The sequence below is a fragment of the Mya arenaria genome, chromosome 17, assembly GCF_026914265.1.
Source record: "Mya arenaria isolate MELC-2E11 chromosome 17, ASM2691426v1".
NCBI lineage: Eukaryota > Metazoa > Mollusca > Bivalvia > Myida > Myidae > Mya > Mya arenaria.
In genome coordinates, this window is record NC_069138.1 from 7359980 (window position 1) to 7381491 (window position 21512).

Sequence of the window (21512 nt, forward strand, 5' to 3'; positions counted from 1 at the left end):
AATTACCCAGTCCTTAAGCAGATCATGTTTTAATCAATACTAAAAATTGTTTGCGTTTAAAAAATGTGCGACGTATATTAGATTTACATTCAAAAGAAACGCCACAGTGCGACGAAACTACGCTTTGCATATGTGCGATCATGAAGCATGGCATATTTGAGTGTTTGGTATCTAAGCAAGGCAGTGACCCTAGCCTTGCTGATACCAAATCTCAAATCATTTCTACAGCTTTCTATATTACATTTTATTTGCAGTACATGATTATTGATATAAAGCAAAGAGTGTACTATATTTTTTTTCTTTAAAGTGACCCTTATCCTACAACAGTCTATGTTTGCATACTAACAGCCTTTACATGAATATTATCACAACGTTTTGGTTACTGCAACCTTGACTTTGAACCAAAAAAAACTAACCAATCAAAATCAATGTGTGCCTTACTATAAAGTTTCAACAATACAGGTGTCACAATTGTACATAACTTTTAGAAAAAAGTAATCAACCGAACGCATTTGTTTATTTAGTTACAGCGACAAAGACCATGATCCTTTAGGACTCAAAAGCAACCATGATGTAGGGCCTCACATTTGCTTTTTCGACAACGAATTAAACAACTATACCTCCATTCAAACACACGTTAATAATCAGAGCAGATTTTCTATTTCAGCAGCGAGCTTGACCTAAATCCCTTATCTTAACTGCAATCTCAAAACATAGTCCCGTACGTTTGCAGAGTATAACAGCTAAGCTCGTAGAAATACATTTCAGCGAAATTAAGTACTTACATATCCGTTGTGTTCATCGATTCAAGTCCGTCTGTAATGTTATTAAAATAAATATATCTATTTAGTAGATGAGCAAACATTACATTTATAAGAAATGTATTTTTTTGCACTCAGCAGTATGTGATTGGTAATTGTTAATTGAAATCATGTGTAGACTATATAAATACTTTGTTTTGCAACTTAAATATTAAACGGTACCCATTTAACTATTTAGCAATACTTTGCATGTGTATGGGTTTTTTTTTCTTAACAAATTAATTGGAATTAACCAGCATATTACGCACTAATACTTATACAAAGAACGCAGGTACTATAGTTTGTGTTTAAGACTGTTCCACAGAACAAGGGTGTGACGGTGTCTTTTGACTGGATGCCACATCCCAATTTAAATGAAAGCAAATTCCGAGTGTCTGTATTGAAAGTTGTTGGATATGCTCTCCGTATTCGTTCTATTTATAAAAGGACTCAAAAGGACGAATGCATATTTTATGTTTGCATGCTACGCGGCAAATGGCATAGTTTTGTGGAATTCGACCGTGTAGATTTTACCATTTGTGTGGGCAATTCCAGGCATGGCATTTGCACAAAGTAAACTGCCATTTATCAAAATAGCTTATTATACAATCAAAAGGTTTTGCAGATTAACTGTTTATCATACACAAGCTCAGATTTCGGAGGCCGTTAAAACATTTGTTTTTCAACCTAGCAGCCTCAATTTTAACAAAATTTCGTGAAACTTGAAATATTTATTTGTACAAGTTATGGGTCAACTTAACTGCAATGTCAAGTCTAAAAGTAAAAGACTAGATCAAATAAGATAGCATTATAATAGTCTGGGTTCCAAGGAAGAAAATTGTGAAAAATAAGGAAATTTACTGCACCCCTCTGCTATACAAAATAATTTGGTATCAAATTGTAGGTTAAAGTCTGTAGATTATGAAAAGTGCGTTTGGCCACTTGGCGGCTCTTGCGAAAAGGAAATATCCAAGATGGCGCCCAAGGTGGCCGCCATTAATTGCCATTTCAGTAAAAATACTATGTTCGAATATAGCTATTTTCATTAAATAAATAAGAAAAATATTCACATGGATATTACTTTTCTCATAATGTACTTCAAATTGACATATAAACTTAAATAAGTCAAGGTCATTGTCAAGGTCATTTTCAAGGTCAAAGTATAAAAAATGCCCTAAAATTCTATTTTTCCTGTTTACTTTTCTTCTTTTTAATTCATTTATGTTAATTTTGTGTTAAAAAGTGCTGACAGAATCGTAAATTGTATGTTCCTTCATTTAAAACAATATTTTAGGATATAGCTTTTATATTTTTTGAAAACGGCAAGGGTTCATACTATAATAGCATGCCAAAGGTGGTCGCAAGATTGCTATTGCTGTAAGAGTCTTATAGCAAACTGTGCTAGTGTTACTCTGAAAGTCTGTCTAAATGCATGGCTTGTATCTATTAAATTGTATGCTTTATGTTGACATATCCATCTGACCTCTCCCATGTCAAGTTTAAGCTTATTTCAGCCATTTCAAGGTCATGGTCATTTCAAGGTCAAGATATGCAAAATAACTCAAAATTTGTTTTTTTCTATATACTTTTTTCCATTTTCATTTCAATTTACGTTTAGTATGTGTCTTAAGGCGTAGACAGAATTGTAAATTATATGTTCCCTCATTTAAAACAATTGTTTAGGGTATAGCTTTTTATTTGTTGAAACCGCCACCGCCAAGGATCATACCGTTAGAGTGCGCCAATTAAAGGTGATCGCAAGATTGTTATTGCTGAACGAGTCTAATGGCAAGTTGTGCTAGTGTAACAGTCAATTCATATGTATATCTTAATTCATGGCATGTATCAATTTCATACTGTGCTTCATTTTGACATACTTATCTGATTGCTTCAAGGTCAAGGTTCTGTTCAAGGTCAAAATATATTGAAACACAAACATTTGAGAATATTGTTATTTTCGCCTTTTTATTTTTTAAATTTTGTTAATTAATTTGTGTTTGCAGAAAAGTAATTGATAGTTTTCTCTATTTTGATCTCTGTTCAGTTACTTTTAAGTGAAATGTTTTAAAGATGAGATGGAGACAACTAGGTGTCGTCCTTGTACATGTTACCCAAGGCAGTTACAACAATTTGTTTATTCCAAGATACTTCATTATTAGTACATTGTAACTGTTTCATTTTTAAACATATATCCATACGAATAGATGTTAACTATTTTATAAAGAAGTTCGTATTGAAATACAAATTAAAGCTTTTCAAAATCAAAGTCAAACTCATTTGAATGTCATTTGAATGTCAAAATGCAAATATGTTCAATATCGACGCTGTTATTATTTAATTTATTTATATTTTGGTTAAATTTGATCTAAAAACGTCTATACATTACCAAAATCACCAAGCAGTTTTAACCATAGTTAATATATTTCCCATATAAAAAGTCAAGTCAACCACAAAATGTCCCTTCTTGAGCCAATTTAAACATGCTACATGACATATATTTTTATGTAAGCACATCCAGCCTTTTCAAGTCCATCCAATGTTTTGCAAACTTAATGTATTGATATCATAATCCAAAATCAGTTCGTTCTAGGTATAATACCTGCTAAGCAGGCCATAAAGTGTTTATATATAAGCCTACTGAATGCCCGAAACCCCATTATGGCTCATTTTGTGCCCTTCTAAGCGCAAAAAAAGAATCCACATGACACAAAAGGTCCCCAACAGCCCTCTGAATGATTGCAATAAAGCCCATTTTGTACCTTTCTTACTACAGAAGGGTTCGTCAAGTGCTCAAAAATCACTATTATGGTAACAGACAAACGCTTTCATTATCAAATAAACACAGACGGGCCCTACGAAAGCCAAGCCAGTGGGCATTCAACCGCGTTCGGCTGTAATCTAACCCAATCTTCCAGACCATCATCACACTATGGCTGTTCGCAAGTCCACTTTGTGTCCAATAAACTTTTTTATTTCTGATATCTGCCAAATATAGACCGTATGAAGCCAATCGAGTGCCACGTGATCCATAAAGTTGCCATATTCAAGGCCATGTAGGTTCTATACGAGCCGAAACAGTACCAGTGCCAGTGTACAGTCAAGCATATCAATAGGTAAAAACTCCATAGGTCTATAATTAAGTCGGTTCAATTATCTATCAAGTCAATTGTGACTACAATAATGCTTATTTAGAGCCAAACATACCTATCTGTAGCTCTAATTAAGCCTACTAAGTGTCAAATAGACCACATTTGGCAACCATTAAGCCCGTTTAGATCCAAACAAACCATGAACAGCTCTAAATAAGCTCACACAGTACCCATTAGACCACATTTTGGCAAATATGAAGCCAGTTTAGATAAAAACAAACCCATGTGCAGCACTTAGTAAGCTTGCCCAGTGTGAAATAGACTCCATTTCGGAAACCATAAAGCCCGTATAGATCCAAACAAACCCATTTGAAGCTTTAAGTAAGCATACACCGTGCCCTTTAGACCACATTTTGGAAACCATTAAGCCCATTTACATAAAACCAAACCCATGTTCAGCTCTAAGTAAGCCTTCTCAGTGTCAAATAGACCACATTTAGAAACCATTAAGCCCCTTCAGAACCAATCATACTCATGTGAAGCTCTCATTCAACCTACTCAGTGTCATAAAAAATACACATTTGGCAACCATTAAGCCTATTTAGAGCCAAACAAAACCATGTGCAGCTCTAAATAAGCTTACACAGTACCCATTAGACCACATTTTGGCAAATATGTGCAGCACTGAGTAAGCATTCTCAGTGTCAAATATACCCAATTTTGGAGACCATAAAGCCCATATTGAAATCCATTTGAAGCTCTAAGTAAGCATACACCGTGTCCATAAGAATACATTCTGGCAAATATGTGCAGCACTGAGTTAGCATTCTCAGTGTCAAATGGACCACATTTGGGAAACCATAAAGCCCATTTAGATCAAAACAAACCCATGTGCAGCTCTATATAAGCCTACTCCGTGTCAAATGGACCACAGCATGGAAGCCATAAAGCCCATTTAGATCCAAACCAAACCCATGGGCAGCTCAAAATAAGCCAACTCAGTGTCAAATGGACCACATTTTTGAAACCATAAAGCCTATTTAGATAAAAACAAACATATGTGCAGCTCTAAGTCAGCATACACAGTGCCCATTAGACCACATTTTGGAAAATATTAAGCCTGTTAAGATCAAAACAAACCAATGTGCAGCTGTAAATTAGCTTATAAAGTGCCCATTAGACTACAGTTTGTCAAATATAAAGCTGTTTAGAGCCAAACAAACCCATGTGTAGCACTATATAAGCCTACTCAGTGTCAAATAGATCACATTTTGGAAACAATAGAGCCCATTTCGATCCAAACAAACCCATGTGAGGTTCTAAGTAAGCATACACAATGCCCTTAAGACAACATTTTCGAAACGATATAGTATATTTAGAGCAAAACAAACCCAAGCAAGACACATAACAGGAGATTCATATTTATATGATATGATATATTTGTCCAATGAAATCCGAAGTTTGTTCTTCGTTTTAAATTAACTTGTATATCCTATAAGGTTTTTTTTCGTATTTGACTAGTTTCCCTTCATTCCACATTTTTATTCAAAACATTCGACCACCTAAGGTGACCTTTCAATTAAGAACTGCTTTCTCTTTACACATAAGTATAAATTAAATAAAGTACAAATACAGAATTTGGCAATATTTTTTAACCAAACTGAACTTGAAATATCTTCAAAACAATAAAACTGGTATATAGATCGGCAATCTCTTAGAGTAAGGTATATATTAGTGTATCATCAACCTTATATAAATTTCAATAATTAGTGTAGATGGTGAACAAATTGTTGTCAAGGAAAATGTCAATAAATATCATGTATATAAGTGAATTGCTTTTTTTTATTTACTTGACTCAAGATACTCTTTGGTTTGGATCCGCCTACTGGTTACCGTTCAGATTTCGGAGTTATTTTATAGACGATAACAAAGAAAACACTCAAACAAGGTACACTTTTGTGTTATGACCTTATAATAACCATTATTTGGCCTATTCTGTGAGTTAATTTATAATTTTAAGCATATTATGAAATAGAAACACTGCTTGTATTTAGATTTAAGACATAGGCATATAGTCAAAAATTTCACTGGAAAACTTAATGGTAACGCCAATTTCTGCACTTTCATTATGCAACATGTACTGCTATGGCACCAAAATGTTTTTAGAAACTCTGACACTGTTCTCTGAAACCTGACCTAATATTGATGATATTTAGTTCTGCAATCACACGTTGTAAATGAACATGCAATAGTAAACTTTAAAAAGAGAAAAAAATAGACAATAGACTTGATATCTTAAAGATACAAGAATTTTGCGCATTTGTATTTTTACCTTGAAATGAACTTGACCTTGACATTGAAGAGATCATTCATGCATGGTAACATGAAACACATTATGAAATAGATGCATATCATGCATTTAGATATACTATTGACTAAGACTTAAAGTGTAACACTTGCACAATTTGCCTTATTATTAAGACTCTTACAGCAATATCAACACCTTTGGCACCCTGTAATAGTATTAAATCTGCACCTATTCAACAAAATCTAAAACTTTTACGTAAGTAATATGCTTAAAATGAAGGACGATACAAATTTCAGTTCTGCCGCCTCTTTTTGACACAACTACACATAAATTTAAAAAAAAATCAATATTGCAGGAAAAAATCAATTTTTCGGGTACATTTTATTATTTGACCTTGAAAAAAATGAACTTGACCTTGAAGTAGTTAAGGCTATATGTCAATTGGAAGAACATTATGAGAGGAGTTATATCCACGAAAATGTTCTTCCATATATTCAAACATTACATTTTTACCGAATTAGCAATTTATAATAGCCATCTGTTTTTATCCTTTTTAGCTTATTTTGAATAGTGACCGGATGTACGCCATTTTGAATATCTCCATGGTAACAGCATATAGGGTGCATTCATAAAATATTGAAAGGACATACATAGCAGTTCATTTTGGTATATATATAAGCTTGATACACATTATCATTAAAAATAATAGAAAGAAGCCAGTCTGATAGTGTATTTTTCTCAAAATTTACATTTTGACCTCTAAAATGACCTTGACCTTTAAAATATAAAAATGTAAATAAACTTGAATCTGAACAGTAGTAGGTGTATGTATATATTTAAAGTGATTTGGTTTTAATATTTACTTTCAAAGTATCTTATCAACCTATTATTTGATCATTTCTCATATTACAAATTTTGGCGGCCATTTTGAACGCCAACTTGAATTTAGCGAATTCGCAAGAGCCGCCATGTGGCCAAAGGCACTTTTCATAAACAATAGACATTCTCCTAACACGACATATAAAAATAATTTGTATAACACGCCGGACACTTTTTTCTCAAAAATGGGGACTTGGAACCCGGACTATAACTAAAAGCAACATGTTATGCTACGCATATACATTCTAAATGTCCATATGAAATCTAAGTACAATTTAAATAATTATCCATGATAGTATACACTCTAAGTCAATTAGCATTTTTCTAAAAGGTGATATAATCTGGGCGACAAATTAAAATTTCAAGAAATTGATTTGTAAGCTATTTGTCTGTGTAATAAAATAATTCGTGAACTAGAAGTCAATACCACAATCTCGATATATGATGTTGGGCTACTTAAGGAATACCCTTTCCTGATCTGTGTATTTGTCTGTTTATGTAGCGCCAATGTGCAAAAAAAAGTATGTACATGTGTTTATTGTGTTTGTGGTCTTGTGTATGAGATTGACACTCGTTGAGTGACCGCTAAGCCTTGATCATATTGCCTTCAAATGAGCCCCTTAGCATGTCCTTGTAGTTTTCAATTGAATTATGATTTGCCTTTAACATAATATTATCAATGATCAATACAAAAACTGGTCAAAGCATTCACCAAGTTGTGTCGTTAATATTCGATTTATACCAATTTGGTTTATAGCAGGACACAGCGCAAACGGCGTTTGAAGGACCAAAATTTATAATGTTTAAAAAATATAATTTGCTTTGAGGTCCAATACTTAGCAAGCATAGTTTATATCTCCGTTTCAACATCTTAAGTTTCAATTAGAAGTTGAGGTCTTTTACGATGATATATTTTTTTAAAAAACAAAATATATCTGTAATCAGGAAATTAATTGCATCCACTTTTTTCATTTTTTTTTGTTTTAAATATATCTCTTATTTGGAAAAATATCATCAAGAACTCCCAAGACATTTTCGATAGCTAGTCTGATGTATTTTTACACAAAAACAAAGTCACAATGTCAACAGATATTACCGAAAGAATGTGATCCTCTTTGATCCGAAATCTTATAAAATCTTCTCTTTCAAAATGTTTTCAACTCTTTACTACCACTTAAGCATTTCACCAATAATGTATATTTTACTAAAAATATGTTCGTTCCTCAAACTTTAATTAAACATGAACTTTTTAATGTTTTAATTTCAGACCTTCCCCACCAATTTTTGCACACCGGAAGGCCCCTAAAACTACGTAGGCTTATTGTCAATGCACAATGTCATGTTATTTTAATAAAGATAAATTAGATTAAGTCAAACATTTTTAAACACATATATTTACCTTTTAATAATATTTAAATTTAAATCATGTTTTTCTTACTCAGTAAATTATAGTTTTAGTCATTTACCGCTTAAGAAAAGCTTTTTTGGCATCCGATGAATTATGTTCATGGCCAAATTGTCACCTTTTACTTGTTCAAGGATTGAAACAAAGTCGAGCCTGAAAGAATAAAAGAAACATTAGTAACATGATTGCAAACAATTACACTCGATGATGCTAACTTTTCTTTATTCTTAGAGAATAACAGGTCCGTTGTAATAAAACGCTTGATATTGTGCCAATGGGAAGAGGATTACGTGTTATGGTTGAGAGAAAATATATAATTGCATCTTAGTACTAACGACGTGTTTGTTTTCACCCCTACGTAATTACCTTAAACTAGGTTCACCACACGCAATATAACACGCAGCAGACATTATTTGTTGAACGTCCACCGTACGATCTGTGTATTATAATCGCGGACCTAATTCTTTACTATATGACTTAAAGAAATCATGCAATTCGTCTTAAGACAGAAGACGAATAACACGCCATATCCTATGAACACCGAAAATACATTATCAAAGTTACCGTGCTTTATTCATATACTAAAAATGTTTTTTTAGAGTTCAAAAGATTATAATTGAAGTTTGGGACGATACAATGTTTTGTTGCTTTTCTTTCGTGAATTAAACTTCTTTTAATCATAATATGTGTCATGCAGACATTTAAAATGATATAACGAATTGTATTAACTTGAGATCTGAACGGACAGAAATGATCAATGTCCAAACAATCATCTTCTGTTGTCAAATAATGGAGCCGGAGCGATAATATTCCAGTGTTTAATACAATGATTAAAAAACGATTACATATTATGACATACAACTACTTACTGTTCATACAGTTTAGTGATTGCGCTTCTCAATTTCTTTATGAAGTTTCCATCCGATTCATTTCTTACAAACACAATCAGCCAGTCTTTGTGAATTTCGAACGGATAATCGGAGTTCTGCAAAATTGAACAAAAAATCAGGACATTATTTCAGTTAAAAAACAACAACAGAATATAATAAAACGATAGTAAGCAGTACTGAATCAAGAAAGCCAACTAGCTGTTATAGAGAAATGCCCGTGCAATTAGATATGTATGGTAAACAAATATTAACGTAAAACAGACGTTCATGTGTAAGACATTTTTATAATCGGTTGCTATGGATGTAGGGACTACTAACCACCTGTTTCAATTATGGATTTTAGTCGTAAACTTAATAATCAGTCTTAACGTCATAAATTGCAGCATATATGTTAGATCTTCTAAACTGTCTGGTCATTTTAAATACTGTATCAAGTTCAGTTCACTCAGATATTAATTATTTAAAACGATATCAAAACAATGACACCAAAGAAGTTTCCATTTATATCTTAAATCGACAAAGATATTTATTGAAACCAATCGGCAACCCGGGCTCTGGTGACTAAAAAAGTTATTGGTCTTTGGTTGCTAAGGAACTTTTTTAGGAAGTTATTTATTTCTAAGAAAGTCATTAATTGATATAGATATATAAAGTTGCTATTTTTTTTGGTTATCTGAACAAATGATGGCTTAGGAATTCATTGGTTGCTAAGAGTCATTTGATGATGAGGAAGTGATTGGTTTTCTACATTGGTTGTTTAGAATTTCATCGGTTGCTATAGACGTTGTTAACAAACCAAGCTTTCAAATTAAATAGTTTAAGCTTTACTTTTAAATTCTTGCATCGTCACAAATGGGAACATATATTTCCTGATCGTTCATATAACTCTCATATAGTTCCTTAAGTCTCTGTTCGTTTTAAATTCTTGATCAAGTTAAGCTCACTCGGTTGTTTGAAATAAGAAACTATTTAAACGATGTCGCATATTAAGTTTCAATTTGCATCTTATATCGACAAATCTATTCACTGAAACGACATCCCGAGTCGTGTGGTTTAGAGAAGACGATTTTCAAATATTGAAACATATAAGTATAAAGATAACTTTAAAGCTAGGTTAATTTCAGATGAAAGTCAGAAGCAAACAATCGATTTATTTATTCTTTAACAGGGCCGTTTTATTAACCCGCACTTAAACCTTATCTGATAAAAGACAGGCAAAACCGTCATGAAAGTCATGCCATGCCAAACATTATTGAATGTTATCGATTGCTGCAATCTGCTTTAGAACGTTGCGCCATTAAAGTGATTATTTCTTCCATATATATGTGTTATGGAATATACCCAAAAATATCAAGAAATCACTTCAGAAGCCATACTCTTTTCTAGAGTATGGTCAAGGTTTTCCGTTTACAATTAATTGGTACAAGCTATTAACAGGTGTTTACGGAAAATAAATGACAGATGGCAAAATAGCTTATTTTGTTATGTTCAAGAATGACTTCAGAACAGCGGAGGTTCATAAGTTATCGGATGAATACAATCATCTATATCCAATTATTTTAAGATTAAGTACTTTTCACATTGGCAAAAATCGAAATGGCTAAATTTGTCTAAATTTTCCAGCAGTCAGATCAGGCACGAATATCAAACTTCCTGTCTGTGAATGCATTTGATACTTGGGTTTAGGTATTTTGGCGATGATTAATGCAAAAAGACACACTATTTAATATATTCAGACAATGAAAAAGTTGGCATATTAAAACCAAGTAAACAACGATAAGTTAAGTTTCAATGTATGGAACTTCACAGAATAAATAACACGCTGCCTTTAGTCCCGATAACCTAACGCCTAGAAAGAATGTGAACATCATTAACGTTAATATCTGGTGAGCTTTACTAGCACCTTATAGCGAATGAAGAAAATAACACTGTAAGGAATGGATAGTGTTCATGTGTATGACAAATAAACAATTATCATAACAATGTAGCAACGTAGTTAGAATATACCTATTAACTATGTTTGTGACATCTTAAATTACCTGTGCTGAACAATCGGACAGTTTACATACGACATTTCGATGTATTGACACCACTAAAAAGATAATTACGACAAATGTTATGTGAGGGCATGCCGTTAAATTTTGTTTGATGGTCACCTCAAATAGGACAACTTGGTCCGATGCACCAAGATTGAAGACATGGTTGTTTTTGTAAGAATACATGTTTTTTTAAAAAGTGTTCTGCAAACACATTAACAGTAAGCATACCTTAGATTTTTGATTTTCGACTTGGTCGTACAAATCAAATATCAAAATCTTTGGCCTGTCTATCAGTTTCTTGGTGACCGAACGGTTATCCAAACCAGCCAGTGTACCGAACAATTCGTCCTTCTGTTGCGATTGTTCTCCATAGCATATACTTGTACTATTGCCGTACGAGGTTATTATACAAACGAAGCAATCGGTGTCGTCGTCTGCTTTTAATTCATCTTGTATCACACTTTTGCAGGTTTTGCCGTCTTCTTCCCCCATCATCAGGTGTTTATTCGTAAATGCTGGATGACAGAAAAATATTTCACCTGAAAACCAAAGTGTTGCATTAAAACTATTTAAATATATAGAATCATATACTCTTAAATATTATGCATGTGATCAATACAAGACCGACGCCTTAGTCGATTGAAAGTCGTGGGCCAAAATTGGCTGAAATGACTTGATATTCCCAGTACTTTGTAACTGCAATTCAAACAAAGTGTTTCTGGTGATTACATTTTTTTTCTCAAACATTAAAAACAATCTTTATGAATTGTTTGTCAGTAAAAGATTATCACCTTTTTTACTTTGAAAAGCAGTTGATGCAAACAGTATTCTTAAGGACTTGACTGTTTTGTAACGTAAATATGCTTTTTAAAACAATATATTGTTATATATATTTAACTACCAAACGTGCACATACTTTTCTGTTCTTCGTTTCAAACATGCAAAAGATAGCACCAACATTTCAAGGTCATCATGTTTTTAAAAACATGGTACGTGATGGCGTTTCAAAAGGCCACAATACCTACACAGGTTTAATTTTAAGTTAAATGGTTGTCATATTTTAAATCTTTGCAGAACATATTTTATATAGTTCTCGTACATGTGAATAAACATGAATAATATTTGTTGATTTCGGTGTTAATCAGAGATAAGTCGTGAAATAGGAATTGGTTCACAACGAACTCATCAACTATTCTGTTCGGTAAATGCTAGGATTAACTGTGAATATTAATATAAATAACGTTAATTTGGACACTAGCAAAGGTGGATTTAGATGCTAGATCGGACCACCATCTAGCTATAAATCTCGACTTATAAAAGTTATAACGAGAACGCAACAGCAAACTTATCCTAGGATTAAGCAACTTAGGCGCATATAGATGAACCACGATCATGGAAATGAGTTTGAAACTTAAATTTATTTTAAATTGATCAGCTTGCTAGATATATACAATAAAATGAATTTAATTTAAATATGAATGCGGATTTGTCTTACCGGTTAATTAGGGAAATAATAGTTAATAGTTAATACTTGATAGTTCAGAAAATAACCGTAGTAGCTTCCGCATAATTATTTGTTTTCAACAAATCATAATGAACTTTTCCACATACCTTCTTCCTTGCTCTTTAAAAATGTATCGACGGCAGCATTTTTTAATGTTGTTGCTGGTTTGAAATTGCATATCCATACGACTTTCCCTACAATTTAAGATTTAATTAAAAGCGTAGTTTGCAACGTTTTGTAAAAAAACACAGCTGCACATACATAGAACCATTCCCTCGTCGTTTTGTAAACGCAATATACTTAAGATGCTCTCTATTTTATCCAAACACGTTCGCACTGCAAATAGCTATATATGGATGACTAAGAATTTAACAAGAAGCTGACAAAGCGTTTCGAAGTCTCTCTATAACAAAGAAGCTCAAGATGTTGTTCGAATGTAATGCAACATCTTATTTGGGTAACACAAACAGCAAATTTAACATGTACAGGACCACGTATAGAATTATGAGTAAGACAAGATAAAGTTTAACGGCAGAATTAACATTTTGAGAATAAGTATGAGCTGGAATTATTCAAATTAAAAGTAACGTTTTCGTACGTGCACTACACGACACTGCTGAAGATGCAGATTTAGAATGTTTTCAAAAAAATCATTATTATATACCAAATATTTTTTACACCAATGCACCCAAAATGATTTCCGCTGAAAATGGCTGATTTTGTCTAAAATAATAGACTTGCGGGCGCATCTCGAAACTATTAAATTTAGGTTTAAGGCAGACTGTGTGTGAAGCGTTTGGTTTCTAACGATGACTGCATCGTATCTTTGAAAAATATTTGCATTAGGTGCTCTGAATTGTTTCCCTCCGTCTGCAGATAGAGTTGGGATCTCTAATCATTGGAGTACTTGGGGTTTACCTTTTCGTTTTTTATTATTATTTGTTTTATTGATAAGTTTCCTCAAGTTAATGCATAGTTTGATAAGATTTATCTTTTGCGTTTTATCAGTGAAAGAACAGCACAGTGCATAAATACTCTCTCTCTCTCTCTCTCCCTCTCTCTCTCTCTCTCTCTCTCTCTCTATATATATATATATATATATATATATATATATATATATATATATAGTATTTATGCACTGTGCTGTTTGTAGAGTTGTGTGCTGTTCTATGTTTCTTGTTTGTGATTTGTGTTCTATGGCTTTGGCGTTGCCCATTGCCACTAAACCGGGTTTATGTTTAAACTTTTTGCTACTGAGCATGTTTCTGTAGCTTTTTGCATATATATTAAACTGTAAAATTACTGTAAGTCTTGGTTGGCATGGAAAACAAAATCACACTGCATGTGATACACAGTTTATGGACGGGCCGTCAATTTGCGTATGGCTCTTTATTTTAAAAATAAATGTTCTTTCACTGACCTTTCGTTATATTGCTGTACTTCTCACTGAAATAAGATAGTTAAAACGCATTTGTTTTAAATAAAATAGTTCCATAATAATGCATTTTCCAAATGTAGTTCTGACTCGAGCGTGTTGGTCACTATTTAAAGGAATGTTATTATTGAAAGTGTTATACTACTTACTATCCTTTGATATTAGGAGGAATATCATGCGACCCTGGAATAGATATATATTTTAGGCAGTATACATAAAATATGAGGTTGAATAAAACGTAAAGAACCAGCAATGGTTAACATATTAATGTTGTGAAACATAAATTATATCTAGTATTTTGTTTTTACAATTATCTTATTGCAAATTCCAAATCTTATATCATGTTATGCTGGATAAATCATCGGGATAAAATGCATCATATCTAACAGAGCCTTGATATCAACGAAGGATATTACTAGCGAATTTTGAGTAGCTCTTCATCTTGAGCTGTTTGATTTGACATAAGCATAGGGCTGTTTATTCACTCAGAAACATGTGCTATTCAATAGAAAAAAAGCTTAAGCGTAAAATGTAAGGCATAACAATATGTCCGAATTGACAGGTTTGTGGCTCTTTTATATTTAGCTATACCCGTTCTCGGTATAACGAAAGGAAGAGCGCAATTGATCAAAAGCCAGAGGTTTTATTGCAAATGTATTGATAGCCACGTTCATCATTTTTTTAAGTTTAATATCAAACGATTGAACGGAGTATGATTTGTGGCCGAATAGACCGAACGACATTTCTTTTCGGAAAACAGACGAGCGAAAAATTAAATAGGATTCTTTCAATATGGCTTATAGTCTGCCTAACAGTTACCCGTTGATTGACTGAAATTGACAGTATTATTATGAACAAACCTTTTTCTGTTGGCTTCTGACTACATCTTTCTTTTGCATACTTATCATCTTGAAATAAGAAAAAAAAAATTGACAAAGCAGATCTTTAATATATAACTATGGCATTTATATAGCATCAAAATAGTTATTATAAAGGGTCTTAACAATTCTCTATTTTAAGGAGGAAAACCGATAAAGTTCATTGTCAAATCAAATCAATAAATTAATGTTAAACAAGAAATTGAATTATGCAGACATGTATTTATGTTAAAATATGTTTTCCTATGGTGGCTCATGTCTGTCAGTCGAAAATAGGAAAGTCCATAAGGTGGCGGGGCAAACATTGAAAACACGCGTGTCGAAAGTATGGGATTACGAACATACAAAGATTCTGTAACACGAAACTCACCTATGGTATTGAATGTTATCGAATAAGTTAAGCCAGGTTTATTATAGAGTGACCATGCATAGTATTTTGGCAGTGTATGGAAACCTTTCATGGGATTGCGTTCGGGGTCCCTAATATTAAGATCAAGGTCAATCTTACTATAAATAGAATAATGGTTGGTATTTTGTCACTTACGTTAGGGACGACACATTGCGACAAAACTTGGTATATAAGAAGAGTTTATGAAGACCGTTCAAGGGATTGCGTTTTAAGTCCCTAGGGAGAGGTCACTGTTACTTAAAATATTTAACTGATTGGTACGGAATAGCTTTGGTAAGGGTGTGGGACCAAACTTGATACGTAGTAAGAATTTCTCGCGGACTTCAATGAGATTGTGTGTGGGGCCCCTAGGATTAAGGTCAAAATCACGGTTACTAAAAATGAAGCAGTTGAAACTGAATCTCTTAACAAAAGCTAAAGTTCTGTCAATCAAAGTAATCTGATTTTGTAACATCGCGGCCTTTTCTTGTTTACTTTTTTTAATTTGACTTTTTATTGCTTTTGACAGCACATATAACATCATGTTTGTATTCATTTCTAAGACAAAGCTGCGTAGTCAAGCTCGCTGTCCTACTCTTGTTAATTGTCTTTTAGTTAATTGGGAGACGCTTTGCTTTATTGATATAACGTTTAAGTTTCAACACAGTATTCAAAAGTTTGGAAAATATCGTATCTTCAGCTTTGAATATAAAAACGACTTGTCGTGTTATCAATCAGAACTATAATCTATAAACATTCATTCAAATAACTGTAACACTAAATTCAACGCTCTATTTAAATTGATAAAAACATCATATCTTCGGAAGTCAGAACTACTTTCTCCTACTTAGTTTCAAGCTTATTGCCTTCAAGCTTAGAACGTACGGAAATTGAAGGCAATTGATAAAAAATGCTAATCTGTTGATTTCCATAGAAGTCCAACAACACATCTTTTGATAACCAGATAATTGTATTCGTATACCAAAATGAAAGGATGTTGGATGATCACATTATGTTTGAAATACTACTGAATTGGGTCACAATAGTGGATATATACAAGTAATACAATACAATTACAGCGACACACCCAGTCGTCAAAGATAATAATTTATACATTGTTTAAATATGTTTAGACATATGGGGTATGATAAATGCTTTAATTTTGAAAACAATTTTACCTCAAAACTTAATTAAAAATAAAATAAAAAGCGGTTTAACCTTTGGTTGTTCCCAACCAATGTATATTATGGGAAATTATTCAAAATGTCTACAACAGCGTTATGCTTAAATCTTGTTAATATGTTTGGCTAGACAGGCCAAGTTCGACTAAAAATGTTTATTTAACTTGCCTTTACGATACGATGTAAGACACTGGCAACTAAGCAGATATTCAGTTATAAAAGCGAGTTTCATTAACTTGAAATTGTAAAGGTAAGCACGAGCTGCATGTGACGTATTGTTTTACAGTCCTTAATTACTGAGCGTTAAAACGTTTAAAGAATGCCTTGTTTTATTTCAATCGAATTGAGAACTGACGTCATTGGCATACGGTAATATGAACCAAGGCGCTGCCTTTACGGGCTTGAAGTGTTATTGCCGGACATTTTAAAGTTTAAAGTGAGACCTGGGAGTAAAATTACATGTATTATTGGTCCCAGGTGAAACATACTAGGAGTAAAAGGGAAACGTTTTTTGTACATGTTAATGAAACTTTTTAAATAACAAACAGTTCTGTTGCTGTTAGCAATTTATTTAGTATATACACAACCATCTACAATAATAGTGTATACAATATATATAATGCATTACTATATATTTTATTAAACATCAAGTTTGGAGTTTTTATTCTTATTTAAGTTAAAATAAAGCTATTCTGCACATGAGATCAAGCACACACACGCATTTGAAGAATGTCTTGTAAACCATTTATATATGAACATAATTAGAACAATTAAAATGATTATATTATATTATATCATTTATACAAATTGCCATCATGAGGCCATAAAATTATTCACATATGCTAATAAGCACACATTAATGCTACGGTTATCTTCTATTATTTATAAAGGTTTATCTGAAACAAGAGGGACATAATGGCCCTAAATCGCTCACCTCAGTAAAAGAGTTTAACCTTTGTAATCAATATAGCTTGTTATTTGTTCTCAAAGAATATTGAAAAACATACTGGTCAAACATGTTGCCTGGATATTCACTGACGGGACTTGTCACCTTTGCCTGCACACTGACAGGACTTGTCACAGTTTCCTGCACACTGACAGGACTAGATGATTGACTGCACACTGACATAATTTGATTCTCATACCTGCACAATGACAGTACTTTGTTCAGTTGCCTGCACACTGACAGGACTTGATAATTGACTGCACACTGACAGCACTTGGTACAGATGCATGCACACTGACAGGACATTTTTCAGTTGCCTGCACACTGACAGGACTTTGTTCAATGCTTGCACACACACAGGACTTCGTTCAATTGCCTTCACACTGACAAAACTATGTTAAATTGCTTGCACACTGAAATCACTTTTAGTATAGATACACAACAACAAACAGTGCACCATCCAATAAAATCAATAAATTTCCTTAAGCTCTAAAAATCAAATATCAGAACATGTTCAGCACCTTCCACTAATATAATTGCTTGTTCCATCTAGGTCAACATCACCTTCCTTCACATGTTCAAATTAATTATGACTTTAAATACAATAAGGCTTATTTAATTTCCACATAGAAGATAAGATTGTTGCTTAGAATAAGTTTACAATAATCTACATGAAGTTCAATGGAAATGTCTGATTATTAAATTTATCATTAAGTAAAAATGAAATTTCTTCTAAAGAACAGAGTGAATAATAATTATTTGAATCTTCGAACCTAAAAAAGAACAATAATTACCTTAGAAGTGAGTAAGTTAAAGACTTAATAAAATTCAAAATTTATTCCCTTTTTACTGAAAATAGAAAGTAGTGGAATCTCGAACAAAAAGGGAGACCATATAGCAAGACTTGCTGCCTTTGCTTCAAGAGCAAACTTTACATAATTATCAGATCTTAACATTTTGTTGTTGTTGTTGTTGTTGTTGTTGTTGTTGTTGTTGTTGATCAGTCTTGACCCCTTGTTTATTTTTGTAGAGGGTCACCCAAGGAAGCTTTCTTTAAAGTTTAATTGAATTTGGACCTGTAGTTTTTGAGGAAATGCTTTTTAAAGCAAAATAGGAAGTTGGCCATGTTGTTGTTGTTGATGTTGTTGCTGTTGTTGATCAACCGTGACCCCTTCCTGTATTTTTGTAGATGGTCACCCAAGGAAGCTCCCTGTAAAGTTTCATTGAATTTGGACTGGTAGTTTTAGAGAAGATGTTTTTAAAGCAAAACAGAAAGTCGGCCATTTTGTTTGTGTTTTTGTTGATCAATCGTGACCCCTTGTTGTATTTTTGTATATAATCACCCAAAGAAGCATTCTGCGAAGTTTGATTGAAATTAGCCAGGTAGTTGACGGACTGGCTGACTGGCTGAATGACTGACTGACTGACTAACTGACTGACTGACTGACTGACTGACGGACGGACTGACGGACGGACGCAGGACAAAGACCGATCACAATAGCTCACCTTGGGCACTTCGTGCTCTGGTGGGCTAAAATTGCTTGCAATTCAGTGTCAAATTATGTGAATAGAATTCAGTGTTCTTAAAAGCACGATCAATGTTTTCTGTACTGGTAGCTGGATCTTAAATTTTTACCATATCAGCTCAACAATTTACAAATAGTGATCTTGGATTCATTGACAGTCATAACTACTATATATACTGAACTGATTGCTTCTTGAAAAAAATCATGCAATAACAGAAACCAAACAAACAAGCAAAAACTGATAGTATCTTGTTTTAAATGCTAAATTTGGCACAAAATTAACAGAACAGAGTTATGCAATTGTCTATATGTTGCTCAATTAATACATATTTGCTGTAAATGTCACATTTTGTATTTTTACACAAAACAAGGGGTCACTAACATCTGCATTCTCTTGAAATATGGGATTCCGTGCTGTTTTCACTTCAAGTTTCAGATTGTTTGACCACCTCAGGCCGCTGTTACATCGGAATCTGCAAATAAAATAAATGAAATGTTTTTAACAGAATAAAAGTACATTGTATGCCAGTTAGCAAACATTTGAGGCATACACAATTATATATGTAGTTATAAATTTTATACAGTACCATAGTGTAATTTCATGGATTCAAAGATCAAGAAAAAATAGATTTAACATATTGTGTTTGAATATATCGAATGAGTATTTAACTCTCCAAGGTAATTGACAACAAATAAGCATTTTGGAGGAGACAGAAATGCACTTGCTTAGAATCTTTTCTTACTTGAAAACATTTTCCATTCTCTGGAGGCGGTATGGAATTCAAGACAGGACTATCTTGAACAACATTTTTGTCCGTAAAGGTCCTCTAGAGCGTCAGCAACCAGGTGGCTATAAAAAAGAAACAATACATTCGTGTTTTTACAGAATGTTGAAATGTTTTAAGAAGTATTGAGGGGTAGGTAAAAAACCTTGATGTTACTGACACACTTTTAATCCCATTCGCCTTGTGATATTTTAAGTTTTGTTAAACTGCTTAAAGAATCAGTTCTTAATGTAATGCTCAAATAGAAGATCAAACAAAATAGAAAAAAATGACAAACACGCAGAGGTCGTTGTTTTATTAGAAAATTACATAATCTCAGGGCCGCAACAGGAAATAATTTATAACTGGCATGAAACAAAGTCATTTAGTATTAAAACAAACAGAAAAGATCAACTTAAAAGAATCAAATCTGCTCAAACAATGCTTCTGTGGGGATATATTTTTTATGAAGTGATTGTGAAATACTATTAAATTACCGCATGATGTCTGCTCTAATTTAAGTTTGGCTGGCTGGTCTGTCATCATCCCCATCTCCAACCAGTCGCAAACAATAACACATTTTTAAATTGCTAAAAAGATGCACTATACGTGGTTGATGGAAAGAATTACTAAAAACTTATTCTCATCAGGATATTCACTATTTGAAGGCTTTGAGTTGGTTGGTGAAGCTGGCGATTACACTAGATTGTATTAGAAGGAGGGAGGATGGATAATAAATGTGTGTGTGTGGGTGGGTGGGGTAAAGGAGAAACAGCTATAAAAGGGTCTCAATACTCGCATAATCGGAAAACATAATTGTTATAATTGTTTGCAAGGGGTTGGAGACATTTGGTTTTAACAGGCACTATATTTTTATGAAGGGGTAAATCGCACTTAGGGAGTTGGACCCACTTTCCGTCCTCACTCTGATGAAAGTTTTCTTGCATACCCGACATGTGTTTCCGGTCATGTTTCCAGTGTTGGAAAAACCCGTCCTAGTCTCCCCCATGATAGATGAGTCAGGTGCAACAACGCGTCACTTTTTATTTATTTTATTGCTTGTTTAAAAACAAGTATATAACGCCATATCAATGCAGCGCAATCAAAATATAAGTATGCAATTCATTAGATTTAAATTGTAAATAAATTATTGTAAAAACTCAGTTTTAGAGGAACTATTTGACGTCAATAGTGATTTAAAATTATTGCGATTGATGACATCAGTAATTAAAACGCACACGCTTTTTGGTGAAATGTACAAAAATGAATTATCTACGTCAATTTTCCACAAATTTCAATTTTTAGCAAGAAAAAAAAAACAATCATGTTTTTCTGGTAAGAATATAAAAATCTAACCCTTGGACATGGTGCATGGCAAGTCTCGTTACTGCGCGTGTCTTCAGGTCGATTTTTTTCAATCCGTACCAGAAACACATGAAATATTATACTTACAGTCTGATTTAATGAACAAGCTGCATAA

At 33.1% G+C, this 21512-nt stretch overlaps 1 protein-coding gene across 8 annotated transcripts in view; it reads right to left on the reverse strand.

Annotated features, from left to right (window-relative positions):
- Nucleotides 1–21512, reverse strand: part of LOC128223680 (uncharacterized) — a 129913-nt gene that overhangs the window by 23119 nt on the left and 85282 nt on the right. For 5 of the 8 annotated variants that reach the window (XR_008259323.1, XR_008259324.1, XM_052932974.1 and 2 more), the window contains 8 exons: nt 15210–15257; nt 14499–14532; nt 14335–14360; nt 13022–13108; nt 11639–11949; nt 9351–9466; nt 8543–8634; nt 786–816 (listed from right to left, as the gene is read on the reverse strand). Coding sequence is in view for 6 of the 8 variants with exons in the window: in XM_052932974.1 (XP_052788934.1) it covers nt 786–816; nt 8543–8634; nt 9351–9466; nt 11639–11949; nt 13022–13108; nt 14335–14360; nt 14499–14532; nt 15210–15257 (745 nt within the window). In the remaining 2 variants the exon portion in view is untranslated. The remainder of the gene's footprint in view (nt 1–785; nt 817–8542; nt 8635–9350; nt 9467–11638; nt 11950–13021; nt 13109–14334; nt 14361–14498; nt 14533–15209; nt 15258–21512) is intronic. The other 3 variants (XM_052932976.1, XM_052932978.1, XM_052932975.1) reach the window with 2 other exon arrangements.